At 40.5% G+C, this 20,834-nt stretch overlaps 2 protein-coding genes across 4 annotated transcripts; both read left to right on the plus strand.

Moving 5' to 3' along the window:
- The first annotated feature begins 208 nt into the window (after positions 1 to 208).
- LOC119030481 lies at positions 209 to 4,037 on the plus strand. Of its 3 annotated transcripts, none has more exons than XM_037118110.1 (3): positions 209 to 934; positions 1,043 to 1,104; positions 2,854 to 4,037. In XM_037118110.1, exon 3 carries the CDS (start codon positions 2,937 to 2,939, stop codon positions 3,918 to 3,920), a length of 984 nt encoding a protein of 327 aa, XP_036974005.1. In that variant the 5' UTR covers positions 209 to 934; positions 1,043 to 1,104; positions 2,854 to 2,936; the 3' UTR covers positions 3,921 to 4,037. The 3 variants fall into 3 exon arrangements, with proteins under 3 accessions (XP_036974005.1, XP_036974006.1, XP_036974004.1); XM_037118109.1 differs by having other exon boundaries at positions 213 to 934; positions 1,043 to 1,182; positions 2,860 to 4,037; XM_037118111.1 differs by lacking the exon at positions 1,043 to 1,104 and having other exon boundaries at positions 2,860 to 4,037.
- Positions 1,191 to 5,472, plus strand: LOC119030476. Its single transcript, XM_037118101.1, has 4 exons — positions 1,191 to 1,541; positions 2,835 to 2,931; positions 4,063 to 5,045; positions 5,275 to 5,472. The coding sequence occupies exons 1-4, from the start codon at positions 1,251 to 1,253 to the stop codon at positions 5,293 to 5,295; spliced, it is 1,392 nt and encodes a 463-aa protein (XP_036973996.1). The 5' UTR covers positions 1,191 to 1,250; the 3' UTR covers positions 5,296 to 5,472.
- Positions 5,473 to 20,834: the final 15,362 nt, after the last annotated feature.

A 20,834-nucleotide genomic window follows, 5' to 3' on the forward strand; every position in this document is an offset into this window, starting at 1 on the left:
GCTTGAGATTGTTTTTAATGCATTTGTTTAAAAATAAAGATTAAATTTTAACAGTACACTGTAAAACAGTACATGTTAATAAAAGAATAAAGTTAATGTAACTCAAACTCTGAAAAAAGTTAGAGTCACTCATTTCCATGAATTAAACTAACTCAAAAATGAAATGTTGTGGTAACAACTCAGTTGCTTTGAGTACACTTAAAGTTTTGGAGCATTTAAGTGTTGGTAATGTCATTCCATTTCATTCCACTCACTCATTTTCTATAAGCTGTGTTTATTTTTAAAAAAATAAGTCCTGATCTGCCATTTAGTATTCTATTGTTATTTGGGTTCAGAAATCAGTTTATTGTGAACAAGTAAACCAGAATGCATAAAAAATAAGCTCTCATAAATCTGTCAAGCTATTATATTTTTTGTAAAAAAAAAAATAAAAAAATAAAACAAAAATTATATACACATTTGTCAAATAGGTTAAATACATTTTAAGAAACTGGCAGATATATCCAAATGAATTGCCCACCATAACTCGATACACTCTTTAGTTGGAGTTTTTTCAGCTCTAGTTTTTTCACTGTGTCCTAATGTGAAGCGCTCGGACTCAACCTTTTCTGCACTCAATGTGTTTGCAACGTTTGCACACGGCACCAACGCCACTCCGCCACCAACTTCAACCTGACAAGAACCCGTGCAAACGGAGCGGGAGGCAGGAAAACGTCGCTGCGTTGCTCACGAAGCCTGATGTGTAACCTGCCGCGTGTCCTAACGTGGGTTTCACAGTGCACAGCTTGTGTCTCTCCTCCTGATGAGGTGACGTTGTCGTCATTTTCTTGCTGATTTTGTACGAGTTTTACTTTTTTTTCCCTTTTACTTCAGCGAGCTGTTTTTTATCGGACTGTCTGGATTGACAAAGCAGAACGTGCGCGCTGGAGTGAGGGTAAGTTAACGTTAGCTAACACTTTTCAAATGTTATGCACTAACGGTTAACGTTAGCTAGCACACAACGTGGTTTAAAAAATAACCGTCGTGCTTTGTGTTTTTGCAGTTAAATTCGTCGAAGAAAGGCGGCTGCGTATATCTGTTCAACTGCTGTTAGCGACCCTGAATTTAGCGGGAACCTCGACTCCATTTTCTGCTTTCCATAACGTCTCCGCTCTGCTGGCTGATAAAAGTCAATTCATTTTGGTCAGTGAGAAAAGTACATTTCTGCAGTGGACAGAAAACGTGTTTACTGAGCAAACTTGTAAGAAAATATGTGGAAATGTAAATTATGTGAGTTTTCTTGTTGCTTGAAAATACAGTTATTGAGACATTACAGGCTTTACCATGGGCAGTATTCTACGGTTTCCCCATTGCCTTGCCTGTATACCAGTTGCATGTGCACATTTACCACTTTTAATTCACTGAAGGTTCATTTGTCCAGAAATCATTCTGCTAGAAGAGTGGTAGGTGATGACGGTCATGATTTGATGTTTGACCGGGCATTTCATTGCCCTGTTTGTGAATTTAAGCAGCCATTTGTGGAGAGGGAAATGTACAATCATCTAAGGGGACATTTAAGAAAGAACTAAATGGTGCCATGTCCATTTACGGCTTGTAAGTTTGAAACAAATGTTTACTCCACATACAATGCACACAAATGCAGAGAACATCAGAATGCATCAGACTATGATGTAGCAGTTGTAGTGCAAAACGCTCCAGATGTTTCCCAGGAAAGTGACATTGAACATGACTCAGTGGAGCTATCACATGAGGATGAAACTGCCCCAGTAGCAGACACTAGCACTGAGGGATTAGCAGAGCAGTTACAGTACAATCTGGCTGCTTTCTTTCTGAAAATGCAAACTATTCTCCATGTATCACAGAGGGCAATACAGGAAATTATTGAACACATTGATCAGTTGTTTTCACTGTCTGAGCCTGTTGTCAGAGAATCTGTTATCAAAATACTTAAAAAACATGACTGTTCTTTCACTGACACACTTGTAAGTGAGATTGCCCAGGCCGTTTCAGAGAGTAATGTTTTGCATAAATCTGTTACGTCTGAGGGACCACTCTCAACAGCTAAGAGAAGAAAATCTTATTTTGAGGAGAAGTTTCCATATGTTAAGCCTGTAGAATACCTAATTGAGTCATCACAACGCTCCTACATGTATGTGCCTATTCTCACATCTTTACAACAGTGGTTGCAAAAACCTGATGTACTTGAGAAAGTCAAAGAAACAACATCACACATGCCTGGACAGTATCTTTCATATTGTGATGGCTCCCACTATCAGGAAAATTTGCTTCTTTCAGATGGGGGTGAGAAATTATCAATAATTCTTTATGTTGATGATTTTGAAATTGCAAATCCTCTAGGGACGTCGAGAAAAATTCACAAATTATGTGGAGTGTACTGGACTTTGGCTAACATACCAGTTAAGTATCGCTCAGTCCTCCATTCTACTCAGCTAGCCCTCTTGTGCAACGCAAATGATGTACGACAGTTTGGATATGAGAAGGTTTTTGCACCTCTCTTGGCTGACCTAAAAACACTTGAAGAAGTGGATGTCTACATTGAAGCATTTGGTGACTGTCTCAAAGGCACAGTCTACTCTGTTGTGGCTGATAACCTTGCAGCCCATGGGCTCGCTGGTTTCAGTGAGAGTTTCAAGGCTACATATTTCTGCAGAGTCTGCCTTGCCACCCAGACAGAAATGCAGAAATCAGATGCCATGACTGGTGGTTTTGAAATGAGAAGAAAAGATTCCCATGATACCCTGGTTCAAAAAATACAGACAAATGAAACTATGGAGAATTATGGTGTAAAACAGAGTTGTGTTCTCTCTAATCATCTCTCCTATTTCCATCCCATTACAGGATTTCCACCCGACATCCTCCATGACTTGTTTGAAGGAGTGGTCCCTGTGGAGCTGGCACACTGTTTGAAAGGTTTGATGGCAAAAAAATATTTCACGTTGAAAGAGCTGAATAATGCAATCCTGTGTTTTCCCTACCAGCATTCTGACAAGGTTGACCGTCCTCACCCAGTTCCTCAAAATTTTGTGAGTCGAGGAACAATTGGTGGGAATGGGCATGAGAACCACACTCTTCTTAGACTGCTACCTGTTTTCATTGGCTCCAGAGTGCCAGAAGGGGACAAAATATGGGAGATCCTAATGGAATTGAAGGATATAGTTGAGCTTGCTGTTTCTCATAGTTTCACAGATGATACCATTCAGTATATGGCCAGCAAGATTTTAGATCACAGGCAACTCCTTCAGGAAGTCTTCCCCAACTTAAGACTGCGACCAAAACATCACTACATCGAACATTATCCTTTTCTCATCAAGTGCTTTGGTACTCTGGTGCATCTCTGGACAATGAGATTTGAGGGGAAGCACAAGGTTTTTAAGAAGATTGTTCGTGACACACACAACTACAAAAATGTATTGAAAACACTGGCAGAGAGACATCAAAACATGATGGCATTCTATCTGTCATCACAAAGATTTTTCAAGCCACCAGTACAGACTTCAAACATGGAGTCTGTCTTTATTGAAACATTGCCTATTGATACACATCCAGTAGTGTCAAGCATCACAGACAGCACCAGTGTATATGGCACAAAACAGGCAACCATTCAAGGCACAACTTTTGTGGTAGGAATGTTTGTATGTACTGGGACACATGCTGCCTTGCCTGAGTTTAAAGAGATCAGAAACATATTGCTCATTGGAAGTGAGATATTTTTTCTGTTAAAAGACTATGAGACCTGGTATCTTGAGCATTTGCGGTCATATGAGCTAACGGAACATACAAGCAAGAGCCATTCTGTGAAATCTCTGAGTCAGTTAACTGACCAAATGCCACAGATTGCCTACAAAGTTTCAGGCAGGCTAGTTCTGACAACTAAACATTTCATTTCAGTGTCTGAATAAAGGATTGTTCAGTATGCATCCTAATACTACATATGTGTTTAACTTGCATGTACAAAAATGTACAAGTGAATATATCTGTGTTTAGCAGGAAAGGAGAGCATCGACATGTTTTTTTCTTTCTTTCTCTTTTTATATGTTTCAGGCTTCCCCAACACAGTGTTAATGGCAACTGATGTCCTTAAACTAAGAGTCATCCTCGATGACGTCAATGCAGAGAGGCTTATTCTGCCCTCTCGTCCTGAAACTGTACAAGCCCTCATTTCTGAAATGAAAGATAAGTTAAATCTGACCTTTGACTTTCGCCTTCAATTTGAAGACCCCGAGTTTAATAATGCTCTCAACAATTTAGTCAACATGGAAGACCTACCAGCTAAAGCAACCATCAAGATAGTTAGAGTTATTGAGTCAGATCTCAGTTCCACAAGCACAGATGACACTGTGTTATTGTCAGACAACACCGACTCACCAGAGCGACTATGCCGATGGCCAGCCATCTTTACTGTTCCAACATTCTCATACGAGGTGGAGTATATGCTAAGAGAGAGAAACTCTGCCCTGGGAGATGGAAAAACTGTCAGGTTGACCAGGGATCAAAAGCATAACATACTAGATGTCATGGCTGCTGAAATATATAAGCACAAAGCATATCCGAGTACCAAACAGATTGGCTTGGCCGCAGAGGCTCTGGTGAGCAAACACCCTTGTCTAAAAGAAAATGGATCCACAAAAGGATACGAGGGCTGGCTGAACAGTTTGCGCTTCAAGATGGGCAACTACAGGACCAAATTGAGCAAGTCTGGCATAAGGGATGTGGCTGTAAATGCCGGAAAGCGTAGCAGGACCAATCCAGAGGGTGCGGCATCCAGGGCCAGCATCAAAAGACCCAGAAGAGGGGAAATTAATTTCCTTCCAAACTATCCTCATGGAGAAAGGAAGCAGACACTCGAGACGCAGAGGCTTGCAATGGTCGAGCAGTTCAAGAGGACATCAATGGAAAGAGACATGGTATCCATCCATCAACATATGCAACGTATGTTTGCACTCAGACGTGAAGAAATTGTGAATTTAGCTCCTCCAGTTGTTGAACTGAAGGACAGATGGCCTGCACTCTTCTGTGAAGCCCAGGTGAGTAAAAACTTAAAAATGGTACTCACCCTGAGGTTTCTCTGTTTTTTTTTTTTTTCTTGGCAGTTTTTCCCTCAATGTTTTTCCTCAGTAGATGTGAGGGTCATAGGGCAGAGGATGAGAGACAGACAAACTGTTTTTAAATGAGCTAATAAACTTGTCAGGCCCAGCAAAAGTCACTTCTTAACAAACTGGCACCTTAAAGGCGCTAAACCTAACTTGCTTTTAGGAGCCTCAAACCCACAGGTGAACAAACCAGGATGCCATGGATGGGGGACCAACGCGAACGACGGGAGAGGTCACAACCCAGAAAAAACGAGGACTTGGGTGCCGTCGGGCCCTAAAAGAGCCTGACATATGAGTAAAGTTTGTTTGTGATCATCATCTTGCCTTTTTAGAATTGCAATAAAGTTTTCAATCGACAACATTTTGTATCTGCGTGTCTGCCTCTAGTGTTATGCATTGTTCCACCACAAAAAAAAAAAAAAAAAAAAATTGGGGGATGTAACACTTACCTGTCCTGTCCACCAGGGCTGACACTAGGAGCTACCTACCAGCTTTATCCAGCAGGGGTCCTCCTTTCACTGTCAGCAGAGTGTTCTCCACCTCTTATCCTGCTGTCCACAAGCCTTTCAGGCTGAATAGCAGGCCTAAATATAAAATACAAAAATATATCAAACTGAACAGAACTCTGTGGTGTAACAATGCTCAATCTAAAACACTCATTGTTTGCTCTCTATATTAGGCATTACAAAGCACAACTGTATTCATGCACAATCTGATGCACCTCTCTCCTTCGCCATGGGTGGTGTGGATACGTGTGATTATGGGCAGGCCTCTGTGCCAGTGCACTGGACCCACAACAGTGGCAATTTAAGAACTAATCCTCCTCTACCTAACCCTGAGGTGATCCCTGACCTCAACCTCACTCTATCCCTTGCCTAACCCCAACCAGGACCTTGACCTTTAACCCCAATCACCCCCCTAGCCCTTAAACCTTTAAAATTGAATTAATTTATGAATATATAATTAAATAATTAATAATAAATAAATAAATAATTACTTAAAACCATACCAACCTAGTAAATACATTAATAATAAATACATAAATAAATAATTAAAACCATACCAACCTATTACAGACATGATATCATAGACAATTGATTAAAAAATATGTTCATTTACAATACATTTTATATGATTTAAAAACACAAGTTTAAATAAATACATTCTTTAAGGTTAAAAAGGGCATTTCATTATGATTTCATAAGATTGGAGCTGCTAAAAACACAAAACAGACAAATTCTATACTCAATTCATGACCAAACCTGCAGACATCCAACACGGAGGGTACGTAGGAAGGGGGAGGGCCAACATCCGTAGAGGACCTGGAGGGGAGGAGATAAAAGGAGGCAGGAGGCAGAATCCTTCATTCCTGCTTTGACTTTGGAGCAACGCTTACCTCTGTCAGCTAGAAAACAACAGTCAGTTCATTTATACAGTGTGCTAGGCCTGAGGAAGACCAGAACTTGGTCGAAACGTCGCCGTCCAGCACACGCTTCTTTGATTTTGCATTGCTCAAATAAAGTTGTTTTTTCTTTTATAAACAATTCATGTATTTTGCCCCTTTAAGTTTCTTTTATTCATTCATTTCAGTTCATTTCTTTATAAATATAAATATAAATATAAATAAATAATTAAAACATAACGTTGCACAAGCATCAATATTTCAATACATACCAACATATTACAACAACAAACATAATACATATCACCTATAATTACTTAAATACACCGTGAAGAAAAACAAAAACATCAACGTATGGAGGACGCGTGGAGAGAAGTGCGCCATGGGCGCACACGCCAACGGACCTATGATCCCGGCTGGGATCGCGTGAGATGAAGGGTGAAGGAGAGTGCACCTCCCGTGCCACTTCCGGCGCGGGCTCAGTTACCCTTACCTAACCCCTAACCCTATTAAATAATGAATAAAAGATAAATAAATAATTAATTAAAACCATACCAACCCATTATATACATGATCGCAGACAATTGATTAAAAAATATGTTAATTTACAGTATCTATTATATGATTTAAAGACATAATTTTAAATAAATACATTTTATACGATTAAAAAGGACATTTCATTATGATTTTATAACATTTGAGCTTAAAAATACAAAAAAAGACAGATTCTATACTCATTTCATGGCCAAACCTGCAGACATCCAACACGGAGGATACGTAGGAAGGGGGAGGGCCAACATCCGTAGAGGACCTGGAGGGGAGGTGATAAAAGGAGGCAGGAGGAGAATTCTTCCTTCCTGCTTTGACTCTGGAACAGCACTCACCTCTGTCAGCTAGATAACAGTCAATTCGTTCATACAGTGTGCTAGGCCCGAGGAAGACCAGAACCTGGTCGAAACGTCGCCGTCCAGCACACGCTTTTTTGTTTTTTCACTGCTCAAATAAAGTTGTTTTTTTTCTTTTAGAAACACTTCATTTGTTTTGCCCCTTTAAGTTTCTTTTATTCATTCATTTCATATCATTATAAATATAAATATAAATATAAATAAATAATTAAAACATAACGTTGCACAAGCATCAATATTTCATTACATACCAACATATTATAACAACAAACATAATACATATCACCTATAATTACTTAAATACACCGTGAAGAAAAACAAAAACATCAACGTATGGAGGATGCGTGGAGAGAAGTGCGCCATGGGCGCACACGTCCAACAGACCTACGATCCCGGCTGGGATCGCGTGAGAGAGATGCAGAGGGTGAAGGAGAGTGCACCTCCCGTGCCACTTCCGGCGCGGGCTCAGTTACCCTTACCTAACCCGAAACCACCGGTCACTGCTCCACGGTGGCGTCTGACCAGCGGGGTCATGAGGTCAACACGCGCACAGAGGGAGAACTGTGTATACCGCTAATCACAACTTATCTACAATTACAGATAGATATGAAAAACAGATTCCATACTTACCTTCACGGCCACCAACGCCTCGGACAGTAGAGGATTATCTCAGCCTATAGGAAAAACAGGAATCTGCACAATGCACTAATTAAGACGCAATTTACCAGACAGGTGTTAACTGCAGAACCAATTAAACACTGGGCATTCAAAAATAGAAAGTTCCTCTTCAACCCACACAGGGAGCAGGAGCTCCAATAAGCACAAGAATCACCCCACAGAGTAAAAACGTCATTTATTGCATTGTATGTCAGGCCTGCAATCTCCTCTATGTAGGCGAAACTGGGAAGACCCTATTGGCCCGACTCAAACAACACCTCTACAGTATCAACCAGAATAAACTTAACACGCCCCTAGTCCAACACTTTCAGGTGCACTCCCCCCGACACCTCTCCATCACGGGCCTGCAGACATGCGCGTCGTGGACGGTCGGCCAGCGTAGGAGAAATGAGGGACTCTGGATCCGCAGACTGAGAACGGAGGCCCCCTCCGGTCTCAATCTACCCTAAAAAGGGAGCTAAATCAGGGCTTGATTACTCTAACATGATCAATTCTTGTGTTCACAGCTCTTGAAAAATAAAAGTACCATAAATGCCCCTGTATACAATTGTGTGTTGCCTTTCTCTCCTCTCTGTCCTTCCCTCACACAGCTGCCGACGTACCACACATTGTCTTCCTGGGGAAGAAAAAAAAAAATTAATAATTAATCATGGCCCCTCAAGAAGAATCCAATAACGTAAACATGATGATCCACATTTACTTACCTTTACATCTGAGTAGTTGATTTTGGAGGCACCTCTTAACTTTCCCCAGTAGAGGGGCCCCTTACTCTTTTGTAGAACTTTGGGAATCCCAATCCTGCTCTTCAAGGGCCTTACAGGCCACCTGCATGTATTTCCGCGCCTCATCGGTCGAGCGTAGCCACTTCTTGTCTCCGTCGGGAAGTGTGATGCGGAGCCGTGCAGGATACAGGAGAGAGGGTTTGAGCCCTCGATTGTAGGGATCCGCCATGACTTCTCTGTACTCGGCTCGCTGGCTGAAAACTTTGGGGCTGTAGTCTCTTGCTCTTGCTCTCACTCTTGCTGGCCGCGGTATTCCAGCTTCCCTCTACGGCGGGCCTCACAGACAAGGATATCCTTGACCTGGTAACGGTGCAGACTGGGCACGGTCTCTGCCCGGGGCCCGGTTTTGCTGTTAGCGAACGATGGGCTCTGTCAATCTCGGGTGGAGATGGGAGCGTCTCCTTTCCAAAAACCTCGCACAGCAGATCGGAGAAAAAAGCTATAGGTCACCCACCTTCAACTTACTCCGCTAGACCCAGGATGCGAATGTTTTGTCTTCTGCTGCGACCCTCTAAGTCGATGACTTTGGCCGCCAGCTTGGAGTTGCTCTCCCGTAGGCTCAAGCAGACATTTTCTAGCTGACTGACACGCTGGCTCATGTCCTCCGCAGCGAGCTCGAGAGACCAAAGGCGCTGGCCATGCTCATCAACTGTGGAGCGGACCTGGTCAAATTTGTTGTCCAGCTGGTTGAAAGAAGCTTTAAAGTTGTTAGCAAGCGCCAGCCTGTGCTGGTCATGTAGCTCAGAAATAGCCTCCATGGTCAAGCTAGCGGCTTGGTCGTCTTTTTTCCCAGACTTGCCGCGGTGCAAAGTCATTTCAAAGCGGATGTGGATTAATGAATAGTTAATAGCTCAATATCAATTTGCATGCTAAAGGAGTGAATGAGTGAAAAAAAAAAAGCAGAGCAGGTAGGAGCTCTCATGCGTTGCGTCTACTCCATGTGGCAGTCGCCCTAATTTTACGTTTATCAAAAAATTATATACTGTACTGTAATTTGAATAATAGGACTTGGTCATCTGGCAATTTTTGTTAATACTGCAATTAATTATTGAGCCTTAGTCAAACCCTTCTGTCAGCAGAAAACCAGGCCAATCAATTAAGGGGAGAGAAAATTTATTATTTATATCTAAATTATTTCTTCAATATTATGTGTTTGTGAGAGAGACTGAGTGTAAGAGAGTGCATGTGGGCCAGTGAGTGAGTGTACGTGTGAGTGAAACAGAAAGCATATGTCAGTATGAGTGAAAATCAGTATGTGATGTATGACAGAATGAGTGAGACTTTAGAATGAGTGTGAGTGAGGTGTAATGATTGGTCTGGATGTAAGCTAACAGAGGGCTCTTGATTCACAATGGACACTTTCCTGAATGTCTCACAGCAACAGACTTGGCAACATTTAGTCTGTAAAAGTTTAAAACCTGTATTATTACACAGAACTGCACTTGTACATACATCTTCAAATCAGCTAAATTAATTAACAACTTTGATATATTCAACCTGTGTTACAGAGGCACATGACATTTTAATACTGAATGCTCTTTTTCAACTTTTTACTCACTGGAAATTATGCAACACCTGCGCTGATGGCAGGGTCATGTGACCTGCATTAGATGTCTTCCTTTAAACTTTTTTTTAAGCTTTCAAATCGCAAATGCTAAAAACAGCAAACAAATACAACAAGCAGGTATCTCAAGAGATGCTTTTAGGTTTACTTTTGTCTCCATTAACCTTTTTTACACTGTGGGCTCCCCAAGTACCTCCTCCCTTTCTGCAATTATGAGGTAGCAGTAACTTAACACACATAATACTGAACCAGATGAGTATGGAATGAAATGAGGCTGAATCAAAAAATCAAACAAAATCAAAACACTGCCATTCTTTTGACAGTTATTGTGACAATTATACATTTTTGTTAGAGGGATCATTCTCACTATGTTTTGTATCAAACATCTTTACTTATTTCTTCAGAGAGCAATATGGAGACCTCTGCAGCTCCAGGAAAAAAGGCTGTCACGGTTTCATTATCAAAACATAAAAAAGGTCCAAGTAAAATATAATATTCAATACAGTAAAAATAAATGCATGAAATATTCAATAGTGTTTGTTAACTGTTCAGCCCCATCAAACTCACGCTCAATCACACAGCACACTTATGTAGACAACCAGTATAGCTATCCCTAGCCACAACATCTGGCCCAAAAGAGCATTTTTTTTAATGTTTGCAGTTTTGGGCTGAGCTTTTTTGTGCAAGGTTCAACAATATCTTCTGGATGAACTCAACTGTGTTCTTCATACCTTTTGGGTAATCCAGATGGAGTGCATATATTAAGCTGAACAGAAGAAAAAGTGCTTGAGAGGTTGTGGGAATCTCATCCATGATAATGTTTCCTTCAAGGATGATTGTAATGCTCTTAATCTCTGGTGGCGTGTCCTCAGTTATGACTGTAAGAACCCCAACAGGCACCTGGGTGTCCGAATCCTGCATTCAAAATAAAAGAACACGAAAAAATTCAGGTAGGATGCTAAGACTCACAGTTATAGTGTGTTCACTTTGATGATTAAAGTGTCTGCACAAAGTCACATAGAAGAAACCACAACTCTGGAATACTGTCTTAGAAAGCTCTTTAGATCATGAGCAGGTAGAAATGGCAGCATTTCAGCACTAAGCCTGCACAAAAAGCATTTAAAAAAAAAAAAAAAAACACTATCCAACTCCAACTATCCACTATCAAAACATCTGTGAAGCTCAGATTTGGCTAAAATTTTGCATGCATTGAAAATCATTTTAAACAAATGTGTAGATGCAATTAAGTGATATAGCCCTCTAAACCAAATTTTATATCAAGAAATGGAAATAAAACATTTTCACCAGAGACTCAGATGGAAAATTGCTTTCCTTCAGCATCACATGTGAGACATCAAATTTATTTGTAACTCCCAACTGATTAAAAATATGTCACTTGTTTAATGTTGTTGGACATTGCAGGACAGCAGTGCGTGTTGTGGTGATGTCACTGGTCTCATGGAAAAAAAAGACAAAAAACAATAAGCAGAAGACTTTATGAAAGCAAACTTATTTGGGAAAAAAATGTCTGTGGATGTTTGTGTGCTCGAGTTACAACGTTAAATTATAAAGAATTACTTGTCCTGTAGTAACAGCTGTAGGCCTAGTTGAAGCGTGCAAGCACACTACCACAAGGTGGTAATGATGAAGAAATTGAAACACTTGTATTGATTGGCTAGAGGAAGCGATCAAGTCATTGGCCGACAACTCCTTTTTTGGATTTGAAGAGGTCAATGAGGGCCATACCTGACTTTCTGTGAACAGCACAGTCAAGCGTTCCATCATCCTTTTAACTGTAGGCTGTTCTTCCACGATTTCTTTACGCCCCAAAGAAAATGTCTGGTCCATCATTTTCTTCACATTGGCTGAGTCCGGAAGCCTTTTCTTTGCTTCACTTTCAAGATGTCTTCTAACAGACTCATGAGAATCTGCATTTTCACCATCAGGAAAATTTGGCAAGAAATTTGTCTCACTTCTCTTTTGGCCTTTTATGTTACTGCATGATGGTGCTCCTTCAGGGAAATCCCTAGTCCTCTTCTTGCCATTCACCATGACATCGGCCATTCCAGATCTCCTCATTTTCGTACGGAAATTCCCCATCTTAACCTTAATGCTATTTTTCCATCCAAAGTATCCAGTGGGTGATCCAACTTCTTTCAGACAGGGATGTTTTGCAATCAGTGCAGAGGCCACTTCTTGACAGTGTTAATCTGTGGGATATGCTGTGTACTTGTACATTGTCTGTGCAAGTCTTTCTAAAATCATGTCCTGAGAAACATCCATCCGAGTTCCATCCTTCATATAGGCAAAGTCTCCCTGTCTCAGTCGGAAATTTAGATCCACAAAGAATTCTGGAATATCAAATGCAGATGGCCAAGGATCCGGCCTCATCAACTGAGATTTATCTTCACTTGTATACAGTATCTCTTTATCAGATGTGCTCTGTGAGGAAGGGAGGGACTCAAGACATATAATTTTCAGCGTGGCTCGATCTGGCAGCTCTGACACATCTGTCAGATTGCAGAGTGCATTGTTAAACAGTGGGTATTCAAACTGTAGTTTGAAATCATATGGCAGTGCCAGTTTAACTTTCAAGACTTCCAAAAGAGACTCAAGGTTGCCTGGTTTCTGATCAAGACTGATTCTTCTAATTTCACAATCAGTGACAACGACTACTGTTACTGTATCCACTTCCTTTAGAGCTGCTGGTGGTGAGAGCCTTGTCTAAAACATCATCTTTGCTCAGCAGTGCCTGAAGCATTTTAATCAGTGGAATGTAAACTATATTTCGACCCTCAGTGACAAACTCCACAGGTTCCACGACAGGAAATTATTTCGCTATGTAAGTTGCTCTTCTATTGGAAGTTGAAAGCGAGCCTCCAACTGATGTGTGTTTCAAAAATACATTTGTGTCAGTCACTGCACAGACTACCTCCTTAACAACAGCATTATCAATATCAGGATAATGGCGTCTGAGTGTCTCCTCAACCACAGAAAACATCATGGGTTCTGAAAGTTGAAACACCTGTCCTATTTGCTGGATGATTTCTTGGGGAGCACTGTCAGATATGTTCAGTATTGTCTGCATTTTCAGGAAAGTGAGGCCAAGTTATGCTCAAGCTGAGAGTTGAGGTCACTGACATCAACACCAACATCTGTCAGATCCTCTTCTTCTAAACTAGTGACATCTTAAGCTGAGACAGGTTCAGCTGGGACAGAGGTGCTCTACTCAGTGCCACAGAGCTGCACAGCTATTCCTGGTTTGAACTGAAGACTAGATGTAAAATACTTCTGGTCATGATTCCTATTTATGTGTGTGTTGAGTGTAGAGTAGACATTTGTCTCAAAGTCACAGTCCAGATAGGGGCACTGCACTTTTTGCATCAACTTCAGATGCTTGCGTAAATGAGTAAAAAAATCATTTACACTGCAAGGTTCATTAAACTCACACACTTGACAACTAAATGTTTGCATATAATCTTTTTCACTGGCCAACTGTGAGTGTAATCTGGATACATGAACCTTCAGGGCATTAAACGATTTGAATGTGCAAATACACTGCTGATAAAGACATGGTATTGGGGAGGTTCTTTAATCTATAACAGTGACCACCTGTCGTAATTTCTAATGTTGAAATATTTGGGATTAGCAACCTGCCCTTTGAGATGTAACTTATTATTTGTCATCATATTTTAAATTTAAAGCCAGTCTAAGAAATAAAAACAAGTGTATTATAGTAAACAGCTGTCTATGTTCTGTAAGACAATACCAAAAAACTTTTTTGTCACATTTATCATTATTTTCTTAAAAAGGTTTTTAATGCAATCATTTTGCAGTGGTGGATAAAAAAATAATAAACATGAAATAAAAATTATTGAGAGTGACAATACCGGAAAAGATTGTGGTCCAGTCTACCGAGAAAGCTTCTTGTCAACGAAGTAGCAGCGAGGGAGGAGGTACAGTGAGACGAATAGCCACGGCTGCTGAACTGGTCTGGCTATCTGGTACCCTGGTGGCCAAATCACTATTAGTGACCGAGGGAACCTTTTTTATAACTGCCACCAACTTCACTGCCAGAGGCACCACCTAAGGTAGGCTATATGGAGAGGAAAAAATAAATTATTAAATAGTACAATTTTAACAGTCATTTTGAACAGCCATGTGTATTCTCATGTCCTTCATACCTAAGCAAGATTCAATGAACTGACTAAACATGATGTGGAAACATGGTTTCACTTGTTTCATCACTCATTTCAGTCAGACGTCTTTACTTGCCAAATCAAGCGTTTCAGGGCGCTGGGAGCTTGTTTTAAGCAGTTAGAGCAGATTCATCTGTATTCAAGCCAAAAATGCTTTCTCAGCTTAGATTTTGCTCAAAATGTATGAATGTGACCTAAACATGATGTGGAAACATGGTTTTACTTGTTTCATCATTGTTTTCATTAAGACGTGTTTTCTTGCCAAATCACGCGATTTAGAGCGCTGGGAGCTTGTTTTAGGGAGTTAGAGCAGATTCATCTGTATTCAAGCCAAAAATGCTTTCTCAGCTTAGATTTTGCTCAAAATGTATGAATTTGACCTAAACATGATGTGGAAACATGGTTTCACTTGTTTCCTCACTCATTTCAGTCAGACGTCTTTACTTGCCAAATCAAGCGTTTCAGGGCGCTGGGAGCTTGTTTGACGGAGTTAGAGCAGATTCATCTGTATTCAAGCCAAAAATGCTTTCTCAGCTTAGATTTTGCTCAAAATGTATGAATTTGACCTAAACATGATGTGGAAACATGGTTTCACTTGTTTCCTCACTCATTTCAGTCAGACGTCTTTACTTGCCAAATCAAGCGTTTCAGGGCGCTGGGAGCTTGTTTGACGGAGTTAGAGCAGATTCATCTGTATTCAAGCCAAAAATGCTTTCTCAGCTTAGATTTTGCTCAAAATGTATGAATTTGACCTAAACATGATGTGGAAACATGGTTTCACTTGTTTCCTCACTCATTTCAGTCAGACGTCTTTACTTGCCAAATCAAGCGTTTCAGGGCGCTGGGAGCTTGTTTTAGGGAGTTAGAGCAGATTCATCTGTATTCAAGCCAAAAATGCTTTCTCAGCTTAGATTTTGCTCAAAATGTATGAATTTGACCTAAACATGATGTGGAAACATGGTTTCACTTGTTTCCTCACTCATTTCAGTCAGACGTCTTTACTTGCCAAATCAAGCGTTTCAGGGCGCTGGGAGCTTGTTTTACGGAGTTAGAGCAGATTCATCTGTATTCAAGCCAAAAATGCTTTCTCAGCTTAGATTTTGCTCAAAATGTATGAATTTGACCTAAACATGATGTGGAAACATGGTTTCACTTGTTTCCTCACTCATTTCAGTCAGACGTCTTTACTTGCCAAATCAAGCGTTTCAGGGCGCTGGGAGCTTGTTTGACGGAGTTAGAGCAGATTCATCTGTATTCAAGCCAAAAATGCTTTCTCAGCTTAGATTTTGCTCAAAATGTATGAATTTGACCTAAACATGATGTGGAAACATGGTTTCACTTGTTTCCTCACTCATTTCAGTCAGACGTCTTTACTTGCCAAATCAAGCGTTTCAGGGCGCTGGGAGCTTGTTTGACGGAGTTAGAGCAGATTCATCTGTATTCAAGCCAAAAATGCTTTCTCAGCTTAGATTTTGCTCAAAATGTATGAATTTGACCTAAACATGATGTGGAAACATGGTTTCACTTGTTTCCTCACTCATTTCAGTCAGACGTCTTTACTTGCCAAATCAAGCGTTTCAGGGCGCTGGGAGCTTGTTTGACGGAGTTAGAGCAGATTCATCTGTATTCAAGCCAAAAATGCTTTCTCAGCTTAGATTTTGCTCAAAATGTATGAATTTGACCTAAACATGATGTGGAAACATGGTTTCACTTGTTTCCTCACTCATTTCAGTCAGACGTCTTTACTTGCCAAATCAAGCGTTTCAGGGCGCTGGGAGCTTGTTTTAGGGAGTTAGAGCAGATTCATCTGTATTCAAGCCAAAAATGCTTTCTCAGCTTAGATTTTGCTCAAAATGTATGAATTTGACCTAAACATGATGTGGAAACATGGTTTCACTTGTTTCCTCACTCATTTCAGTCAGACGTCTTTACTTGCCAAATCAAGCGTTTCAGGGCGCTGGGAGCTTGTTTGACGGAGTTAGAGCAGATTCATCTGTATTCAAGCCAAAAATGCTTTCTCAGCTTAGATTTTGCTCAAAATGTATGAATTTGACCTAAACATGATGTGGAAACATGGTTTCACTTGTTTCCTCACTCATTTCAGTCAGACGTCTTTACTTGCCAAATCAAGCGTTTCAGGGCGCTGGGAGCTTGTTTTAGGGAGTTAGAGCAGATTCATCTGTATTCAAGCCAAAAATGCTTTCTCAGCTTAGATTTTGCTCAAAATGTATGAATTTGACCTAAACATGATGTGGAAACATGGTTTCACTTGTTTCCTCACTCATTTCAGTCAGACGTCTTTACTTGCCAAATCAAGCGTTTCAGGGCGCTGGGAGCTTGTTTGACGGAGTTAGAGCAGATTCATCTGTATTCAAGCCAAAAATGCTTTCTCAGCTTAGATTTTGCTCAAAATGTATGAATTTGACCTAAACATGATGTGGAAACATGGTTTCACTTGTTTCCTCACTCATTTCAGTCAGACGTCTTTACTTGCCAAATCAAGCGTTTCAGGGCGCTGGGAGCTTGTTTGACGGAGTTAGAGCAGATTCATCTGTATTCAAGCCAAAAATGCTTTCTCAGCTTAGATTTTGCTCAAAATGTATGAATTTGACCTAAACATGATGTGGAAACATGGTTTCACTTGTTTCCTCACTCATTTCAGTCAGACGTCTTTACTTGCCAAATCAAGCGTTTCAGGGCGCTGGGAGCTTGTTTGACGGAGTTAGAGCAGATTCATCTGTATTCAAGCCAAAAATGCTTTCTCAGCTTAGATTTTGCTCAAAATGTATGAATTTGACCTAAACATGATGTGGAAACATGGTTTCACTTGTTTCCTCACTCATTTCAGTCAGACGTCTTTACTTGCCAAATCAAGCGTTTCAGGGCGCTGGGAGCTTGTTTGACGGAGTTAGAGCAGATTCATCTGTATTCAAGCCAAAAATGCTTTCTCAGCTTAGATTTTGCTCAAAATGTATGAATTTGACCTAAACATGATGTGGAAACATGGTTTCACTTGTTTCCTCACTCATTTCAGTCAGACGTCTTTACTTGCCAAATCAAGCGTTTCAGGGCGCTGGGAGCTTGTTTGACGGAGTTAGAGCAGATTCATCTGTATTCAAGCCAAAAATGCTTTCTCAGCTTAGATTTTGCTCAAAATGTATGAATTTGACCTAAACATGATGTGGAAACATGGTTTCACTTGTTTCCTCACTCATTTCAGTCAGACGTCTTTACTTGCCAAATCAAGCGTTTCAGGGCGCTGGGAGCTTGTTTGACGGAGTTAGAGCAGATTCATCTGTATTCAAGCCAAAAATGCTTTCTCAGCTTAGATTTTGCTCAAAATGTATGAATTTGACCTAAACATGATGTGGAAACATGGTTTCACTTGTTTCCTCACTCATTTCAGTCAGACGTCTTTACTTGCCAAATCAAGCGTTTCAGGGCGCTGGGAGCTTGTTTGACGGAGTTAGAGCAGATTCATCTGTATTCAAGCCAAAAATGCTTTCTCAGCTTAGATTTTGCTCAAAATGTATGAATTTGACCTAAACATGATGTGGAAACATGGTTTCACTTGTTTCCTCACTCATTTCAGTCAGACGTCTTTACTTGCCAAATCAAGCGTTTCAGGGCGCTGGGAGCTTGTTTGACGGAGTTAGAGCAGATTCATCTGTATTCAAGCCAAAAATGCTTTCTCAGCTTAGATTTTGCTCAAAATGTATGAATTTGACCTAAACATGATGTGGAAACATGGTTTCACTTGTTTCCTCACTCATTTCAGTCAGACGTCTTTACTTGCCAAATCAAGCGTTTCAGGGCGCTGGGAGCTTGTTTGACGGAGTTAGAGCAGATTCATCTGTATTCAAGCCAAAAATGCTTTCTCAGCTTAGATTTTGCTCAAAATGTATGAATTTGACCTAAACATGATGTGGAAACATGGTTTCACTTGTTTCCTCACTCATTTCAGTCAGACGTCTTTACTTGCCAAATCAAGCGTTTCAGGGCGCTGGGAGCTTGTTTGACGGAGTTAGAGCAGATTCATCTGTATTCAAGCCAAAAATGCTTTCTCAGCTTAGATTTTGCTCAAAATGTATGAATTTGACCTAAACATGATGTGGAAACATGGTTTCACTTGTTTCCTCACTCATTTCAGTCAGACGTCTTTACTTGCCAAATCAAGCGTTTCAGGGCGCTGGGAGCTTGTTTGACGGAGTTAGAGCAGATTCATCTGTATTCAAGCCAAAAATGCTTTCTCAGCTTAGATTTTGCTCAAAATGTATGAATTTGACCTAAACATGATGTGGAAACATGGTTTCACTTGTTTCCTCACTCATTTCAGTCAGACGTCTTTACTTGCCAAATCAAGCGTTTCAGGGCGCTGGGAGCTTGTTTGACGGAGTTAGAGCAGATTCATCTGTATTCAAGCCAAAAATGCTTTCTCAGCTTAGATTTTGCTCAAAATGTATGAATTTGACCTAAACATGATGTGGAAACATGGTTTCACTTGTTTCCTCACTCATTTCAGTCAGACGTCTTTACTTGCCAAATCAAGCGTTTCAGGGCGCTGGGAGCTTGTTTTAGGGAGTTAGAGCAGATTCATCTGTATTCAAGCCAAAAATGCTTTCTCAGCTTAGATTTTGCTCAAAATGTATGAATTTGACCTAAACATGATGTGGAAACATGGTTTCACTTGTTTCCTCACTCATTTCAGTCAGACGTCTTTACTTGCCAAATCAAGCGTTTCAGGGCGCTGGGAGCTTGTTTGACGGAGTTAGAGCAGATTCATCTGTATTCAAGCCAAAAATGCTTTCTCAGCTTAGATTTTGCTCAAAATGTATGAATTTGACCTAAACATGATGTGGAAACATGGTTTCACTTGTTTCCTCACTCATTTCAGTCAGACGTCTTTACTTGCCAAATCAAGCGTTTCAGGGCGCTGGGAGCTTGTTTGACGGAGTTAGAGCAGATTCATCTGTATTCAAGCCAAAAATGCTTTCTCAGCTTAGATTTTGCTCAAAATGTATGAATTTGACCTAAACATGATGTGGAAACATGGTTTCACTTGTTTCCTCACTCATTTCAGTCAGACGTCTTTACTTGCCAAATCAAGCGTTTCAGGGCGCTGGGAGCTTGTTTGACGGAGTTAGAGCAGATTCATCTGTATTCAAGCCAAAAATGCTTTCTCAGCTTAGATTTTGCTCAAAATGTATGAATTTGACCTAAACATGATGTGGAAACATGGTTTCACTTGTTTCCTCACTCATTTCAGTCAGACGTCTTTACTTGCCAAATCAAGCGTTTCAGGGCGCTGGGAGCTTGTTTGACGGAGTTAGAGCAGATTCATCTGTATTCAAGCCAAAAATGCTTTCTCAGCTTAGATTTTGCTCAAAATGTATGAATTTGACCTAAACATGATGTGGAAACATGGTTTCACTTGTTTCCTCACTCATTTCAGTCAGACGTCTTTACTTGCCAAATCAAGCGTTTCAGGGCGCTGGGAGCTTGTTTGACGGAGTTAGAGCAGATTCATCTGTATTCAAGCCAAAAATGCTTTCTCAGCTTAGATTTTGCTCAAAATGTATGAATTTGACCTAAACATGATGTGGAAACATGGTTTCACTTGTTTCCTCACTCATTTCAGTCAGACGTCTTTACTTGCCAAATCAAGCGTTTCAGGGCGCTGGGAGCTTGTTTGACGGAGTTAGAGCAGATTCATCTGTATTCAAGCCAAAAATGCTTTCTCAGCTTAGATTTTGCTCAAAATGTATGAATTTGACCTAAACATGATGTGGAAACATGGTTTCACTTGTTTCCTCACTCATTTCAGTCAGACGTCTTTACTTGCCAAATCAAGCGTTTCAGGGCGCTGGGAGCTTGTTTGACGGAGTTAGAGCAGATTCATCTGTATTCAAGCCAAAAATGCTTTCTCAGCTTAGATTTTGCTCAAAATGTATGAATTTGACCTAAACATGATGTGGAAACATGGTTTCACTTGTTTCCTCACTCATTTCAGTCAGACGTCTTTACTTGCCAAATCAAGCGTTTCAGGGCGCTGGGAGCTTGTTTGACGGAGTTAGAGCAGATTCATCTGTATTCAAGCCAAAAATGCTTTCTCAGCTTAGATTTTGCTCAAAATGTATGAATTTGACCTAAACATGATGTGGAAACATGGTTTCACTTGTTTCCTCACTCATTT

This window comes from Acanthopagrus latus, chromosome 12, assembly GCF_904848185.1.
Source record: "Acanthopagrus latus isolate v.2019 chromosome 12, fAcaLat1.1, whole genome shotgun sequence".
Taxonomy (NCBI): Eukaryota; Metazoa; Chordata; class Actinopteri; order Spariformes; family Sparidae; genus Acanthopagrus; species Acanthopagrus latus.

Excerpts from the sequence above, each read along its gene's own strand:
- LOC119030476 (XM_037118101.1), top strand. The coding sequence starts at position 1,251 with ATGTGGAAATGTAAATTATGTGAGTTTTCTTGTTGCTTGAAAATACAG. Across the intron at positions 1,542-2,834 it reads AGAGGGAAATGTACAATCAT|CTCTCCTATTTCCATCCCAT; the intron begins CTAAGGGGACAT and ends CTCTCTAATCAT. Across the intron at positions 2,932-4,062 it reads GCTGGCACACTGTTTGAAAG|GCTTCCCCAACACAGTGTTA; the intron begins GTTTGATGGCAA and ends TATATGTTTCAG.
- LOC119030481 (XM_037118110.1), top strand. The coding sequence starts at position 2,937 with ATGGCAAAAAAATATTTCACGTTGAAAGAGCTGAATAATGCAATCCTG.